Source organism: Epinephelus moara, chromosome 3 (assembly GCF_006386435.1).
Source record: "Epinephelus moara isolate mb chromosome 3, YSFRI_EMoa_1.0, whole genome shotgun sequence".
NCBI classification, from domain to species: Eukaryota; Metazoa; Chordata; class Actinopteri; order Perciformes; family Serranidae; genus Epinephelus; species Epinephelus moara.
Window position 1 is genome coordinate 11,203,352 of NC_065508.1, and position 6,556 is coordinate 11,209,907.

Sequence of the window (6,556 nt, forward strand, 5' to 3'; positions counted from 1 at the left end):
GTTCCCCTGCCTCACAGTGGAGACACAGACAGTGATTATCAGCAGCAAAGCTCCTCATTACCCGGCAGCAGTGTGACAAAACTACTGCCGCAGCATTCTCACCACCCTGTTCCCTCCTGCCTGTCTGCAGCCTACACCACCAAACGCTCCATCACTTACACTGCTTTTGTAACAACGCTAAACCTAATTACCATGCAATTAGTGTCTGACAAAGATCCTACTTGTTGAGAATTCCCTGAGTTGCCGTTTATGTCCCCGCCGCCTTCACTGGGAATCTGATTAAAAGTGTTTTTCACTTTCTAAAGTACACTAAGTGCTGTCTGGTGTCTCTCACCGTCCTCCTGGGTTTCATCCGCCACTTGCCAACTTGGAACCTTTTTTTCCCCAGTCCACTCTTTTAATAAGCATGTGTTATCGCTGACAAACAAACTGGACGGCATTCCACTGCTAGGCCGAACAAACAAGGGCAGAGAGGCGTGAAAGAGACAAGAGAGGAGGAAGACAGACTGCTGAGGGTATATCCCCCTCAACGCATCATTTAGTCTCCTACATGTGATGTTTTTCTCAAATGAAGTGTTTGCATAGTTTGCTTTATTGCAGAGACATTCAATGAGAAACCCATTCTCATATCTGTATGGTAAATGGGTCATTCTATGGAATCGGTGCCTTTTGCATCCCCAAGAAATAATCAGTCATAAAATTATTACAACAACAAACAATTATGTAATTTGATAATATAACATTACTTTGTCTTCTGTTTTCAATTTCACATCAAATTAAAGTCAATTAAATATTATTTTAAACAATTAAAATTACTTTAATGCTGATGAGGGTGAGGTTTTTGGCCTGTCCCCTGCTATGGTTATTGTACTCAGCAGGATTTTGTAAAATGTAGGCAAAATGTTAATATGTTCATATTTACATATTGTTTTAAGTCTGATTTTATTGTTAAACAGTGATTTTTGGTAAAAAAAAAAATAAATCTATATTTTATATGAATATGTATCAATTTATCTGTCTCCTGATTTCATCATAGGACATGCCAGATTTGACATGTTTTACAGAAAGTTGCATTGTCTCTGAACTTCTACGCTAAAAGTTCAATGACAATTAAGCGTCTTTCATCTCTGATATACTATTTTCGATGTTTTATTAAGGTTTGACCAGGGGGGACAAGTATACAGCGAGCGAGAGGTCCGCGGTCGTTTATAACGTAATGTTATAAATAATTGTTTTATGTGTTTTAATGTGTATGTATGTAAATGTTTTCAAAGACGTTTATGTTGAAATAAAAATACCTACAAGTAGTTATGTTTCCTTGTATTAATACATATACAAGTATGTTTCCTTGTATTAGTTTACCCTCTTGTGGACATAACGCAAAAAAAAATAAAAAATTAGAATGGTTCGAACCTATGAGTTATTTTTAGAAGGAATATTCAAACGTCATTTTTGAGCAATTTTGACAGCCCTAGTCCAAAGCTAACAAAAGCCACCAACCGGAAACTCAAAAGCTCACTAACAGACATTTTTGTTCGTTTAATCAATACAAAAAGCATAAAAACACACGTTACAGTGTTACAGGGTTATGTATCTAACTATGTCTTGGCTGACAGTGACTTCCTGGAGTCCTGTCGCTAACGTTGCAAGACGTTGCTTGTCGACAACAGTCTTCAAAAATAGTAACGTTACTGCACATAAAACCACATGTGCAGGTTGGTTTTATAATAAAGTACACAAACAAGATATAACATGTTAATAAGAGTTCTAGATGTGCTGGCAGATGGTGTTAGCTTTGGACAGAGCTGAGCTAGCTGTTTCCCCTGTTTCCAGTCTTTATACTAAGCTAAGCTAAGCTAAACTGAGCTAAGCTGATTAGCTAAAAAGCTAACTGCCGCCTGACAACAGCCTCATATTTAATGCATAAGAGTGGCACTGGTCTTCTCATCTAACTCAGGGCAAGGAAGTGAATACATACATTTCCAAAACAGTCAAACTATTCCTTTAAATGTCTTTACCTGGTACTACTACTGCAGCTAGTTAGCTTAGCTTAACATAAAGACTCCAAACAGGGAAACAGCTGTGTGTTGCAATATAACAATATTGACAATAACCATGATATTTAAAAAATAAATACTGATATAATGTTAATAATATACATAAAATGTTATCAATTAAACAATCCAATGCCTTTTTAAATCATTACGTCTCTTTCCATAGACCAATTTTGTGTGGACGTCACAGTTAAGTCACAGCAGTTGCACGCATAGGCTACTGGTGGCAGAAAAGCAGCGGACACCAGAGAGAAACAGTTGAAATACCCAAAATAAGAACACAGAATAAGATAAACTTTTATAGAAAACTGTCGCCGAGGATGCCGTTTAAAGCCAAATGAAGACATTTATGGTTGCTAAAATTTAATGTAATATAATATTATTTACATACACCTTACCTCAGCAGTATTTACATTGTTCTAAAATGCATTAAACAACAAAAAGAAGTTAATACTAACCCAGCCATTAAGTGCAGTTTGCTGTCAGTATAATTATTTGACTTGTTTATGTCTTATAGCTTTGCTTTATGCCAACACTCATATTTTGAGTAATTTATTCACCAAAAAAGAGATGAAACACACAATAAACAAAACTAAAGATGACTTTGACTGATAGCATGTTAAAATGTAATTTTTTTTATCGATTAATTTGCGATCATATCATTATCCTGATATCTTTTGGCACCAATAATCGTGTTCTGAAAATCTAATATTGTGCCAGCCCTGGTCTGATGCTAACAAAATCTGCCTACTGCACCTCTAACGCTCACTTACTAACATGTAACATCTTGTTTGATTAACTACTGGATAAGAGACTGTCTTGGTGCCGTGCAGAATTAAATTATATGACAAAATTTCCCACTTCCCACAGATTTAATCCCTGGTTATAATAGTTTGTTTTTCCCCAATATGGAGGATGAAGCTTTTATAGTGTTTGAACAGAAAATGTAAAGCAAAGCAGACAGCGAGGAAGCTCGTTGCGCCAGTGTTTTTGCTCCCAGGTCAGTGACAGTAAATAATTGAACCCTCAGCAGCAGTGTGTTGATGGTACTGCAGAGGGCAGAGACGAGCTCTGAGAGGGAGCACCAATCCGGGAAGGCCTCAACTACTAAGGAAACTTGAGGCATTTAAAGGAGGAGAGTCACAATATGACATCAAATGATATTTAACATGGTAATTAGAAATAATATGGCAGGATACAACCTCTTCTCACAGACTGAATAATGCAAAACATAAATTGCTTTTAGCATAAATATTTCATGTATCCTATCTTTGTACGTCTATGTATAGCATGTCTTCCACTGGATCTGATGCTTCTGAACCAATAGTTTGTTTCTGCTCAGGTTGGATTAATGTGTCTGCAAACGTATTTTTGGTAAGTGAAAAAGGAGAAACGCAGTGCACAGAAAGGAGAGGGAGAGCTTAATTTATTCACAATATTACAAACATTGTGGAATTTACAACTCCAAACAGGCACAAAAAACAACTCAAACTCTCAACAGGAAACAGGTGTGAAAAAGAGCAGAAGATGTGGATTTAGAAATGTCTGCTGTCATCCCACCAGCTGGGACTCACTGAAATATGTCTTTCCTTCTCAGCGTTATAACAGATTCTCTTCATATCAATGTCACACGCATTTGAAACAAACTAAACAAATATAATCCTACTTCAAACACAGGCCCGTTTTTCTTGCGACCTCGACAAAACACTGCTTTGACAGAAACAAGAAATGACTCAGGAAGCTGTCATTGTTAGTGCGCACACATAGCAGGAGCTAAAAATGAGTCCATGTGCTGCTGCTCCTCCTCTGTGGGAGCAGTTTTCCTCACTTTCTTCCCCCACAGTCTTTTCTTTCTTCAAAATGTTGCATACTTCAGGAATTCCAGCAGGCTGTGGGGAACAACATGAGAGTATTTCTAACCCTTCAGCCCTGCGTCAGCACAAAGGCCAAAACAAACACACATTTGTTTAGCAAACTGAAGCGGACGGGGTTGTAAATCTCCAGAGAAATGTTTTAGGGGTGGTGGCAGGGGTGGACCAACTATTTAGCAAAGAAAACCTGAAATATCTTTCAACGTAAAAGAGTTTCCACTTGATTTTTTGACAATTTGAGTTGGTTTGTAAATGTTTTCTTTAAAGGGTAACGGCTGCTAATGATGCTCTTCCTCATTGTGGTTATTATTACACAAATATCATACACACAACATTCAACCCATACACTGGATCACTGTTTTTCAGTACAGCCGACAGGTTTAATATCCTGAGGGACGATAACATTTTGATCACTTCATGACTTCACATGAGATTCGCTGAAAACTTAAACGGCAAACACTGAGAGGAGTTCTGTCATTCTGATCGACAACTAATCTCTACGCACATGAAATTAAGAAATTCATGATTTCAAGCACACACACACACACACACTCTGACGCAGAGCAACAGCTCACGTCACTCTTAAACGACTCTCCAATGTATCTGGTTGAAGATTCAGTAAAAAGAAATTAATATTACTATAAAACTAATGACATATTAATGTAGGAACACAGATGCATTTTAAAAATTAAAGGGAAGGACATTTGATTCAAGAGTGTGTTTTCATTCAGGGCTAAAAAGACCAGCAATTTAACTTAAGACTACTGAGTAAGTTTAAATAAAGGTTACATATGTCTAAAAGGGGCTACGCTGCGGAGGTAGAGAATAGAAAATTAGTTTAAGACACCTGAAGTGAAGATTGTGGACCTTCCTCTTACAAAAAAAAAAAGTATTTCAAGTATCACGTGTCACTTCTGCAACAAAGGGACATTGGGAGAAAATACTCAGTGATATAATTGTTGCTTACTTATAATCTGCTTTAAGGTTTAGCACCTCCTTATGAGAAACCGTTCCAGCATGAAATCATCAATCCTTATTGTTGCTGGGTGTGCTCGTGTACCTTTTTAAAAAGATTATTTCGACATTCCTATTTAAAATTAACGAAAACACAAACAAGAGAGACATTGTTTAAACGGAGGGAGTAAGGCTTTCGCTTGAAATTGCTTGAATCTGATTTGAAGAAATGTGCATTTATGTATCATTACAAAGTGCTTTTTTCATTCACCCTTTTTGGTTTTTAGTGCCTTAATTTGAAACATGTTTAAAAACAAGAACATTTACAAAAAAAACAAAAAGATTAAATCTACTAAATCTATTGTACATTTTACTGACATGATACAGTACATCGCCCCCTCTCAGGCTACGCTCTTTTTACTGAAGCCTTCTCGCAGGCCGAAATACAATCTTAAAGCTTATAATAGGTTTCCACAGGTGCAGATACAGGGCTGTAGCGCTACCGTCGTATTGAAAAAGTGAAGGACAGTTGCTGAATTGCTAACGGGATGCTAAGTTTCCACGCAGCAGCTCTAATGGAGAACGTTCCACAGCAACACCGACGTCAAGGCACACGGACAAACTGCTCAGTCTTCTGTTCAAAGTCAGCGGAAACGGGCGATACGTGGGGGGAAGTCTTTAGGTGCACTTTGTAGATTGTGCAGACTGATAATGGGCGGAGACTGGGTGAGCTTTCTGGGCAGAAAGGCAAGGAGCTTCAGTTTCAACAGTCTGTATTGCTCATCTCACATGAGGAGAGCCCTGTAGTAAAGAAAGTCATAACAGGGTGCAAAGTGTCGGAGATATCCGTGTCTCGTGTGTCCACTACGGCCAAAACTCGCTACTTGACTCTTTGAGGAAGTCATCCTCCTCCTATGCAAGTGGAATCTGTGCTTTTGTCGCTCCTCCCTTCACAGATTCAAGCTATTGGAAAGAACCTCCAGCTGCTCCTCTCCCAGCCTCTGCTTCTCCTCCAGGTCCTTCTGCCTGATTAGCAGCGAGGCCTTGGTCTGGACGAAGCGTCGGTAGTCCTGCAGCTGCTCGGCGGACAGCTGACGCGACAGGAAGGTGGAGACAAGGTTCTCTCTCCGGTCCAGGTTATCCTTCAGATCTTTGGCGTCTTCCCTCTGTTTGCACAGCAGACGGTGGCGACTGTCCAGAGATTGCTGGGTGCAGAGACAGAGAATAAAGAGCATGAATTATAACTGGCTTATCTCTCTATCTGTCATGATATTGCTGGGGACAAAGACATGTTCAGTCTTTTATTAAAATCTTAAATTAATGTCTTGCAGAGCATCAGATCCATGCTCATAATATCAAATTCATAAGTAAATATCCTGCTGTAAGCATACTCATACAAAGACAGAATTTGAGAGGACAAATCTGAAATTAATTGTGTTCAAAAGCTTTACTTTTTAACTCCAAGTGTTTTATTTTAGGTTATATTTCATGTTTAAATTGAAAGGTAATACAGTCAGGTCCATAAATATTTGGACAATGATACAGTTGTCGTCATTTTGGCTCTGTACACCACCACAATGGGTTTTAAATGAAACAATGAATACCTGCTTAAAGTGCAGACTCTCAGCTTTCATTTAAGGCTTTTTTCAAAAATGTAGTATGAACCGTGTAGGAATG

At 38.4% G+C, this 6,556-nt stretch overlaps 1 protein-coding gene across 4 annotated transcripts in view; it reads right to left on the bottom strand.

Annotated features, from left to right (window-relative positions):
- Positions 1–3,463: 3,463 nt before the first annotated feature.
- shroom1 (shroom family member 1) overlaps positions 3,464–6,556 on the bottom strand; it is a 34,427-nt gene continuing 31,334 nt past the window's right edge. For all 4 annotated transcript variants that reach the window (XM_050040281.1, XM_050040278.1, XM_050040279.1 and 1 more), the window contains one exon: positions 3,464–6,084. In XM_050040281.1, coding sequence (XP_049896238.1) covers positions 5,830–6,084 — 255 coding nt within the window. In that variant the 3' untranslated portion in view covers positions 3,464–5,829. The remainder of the gene's footprint in view (positions 6,085–6,556) is intronic.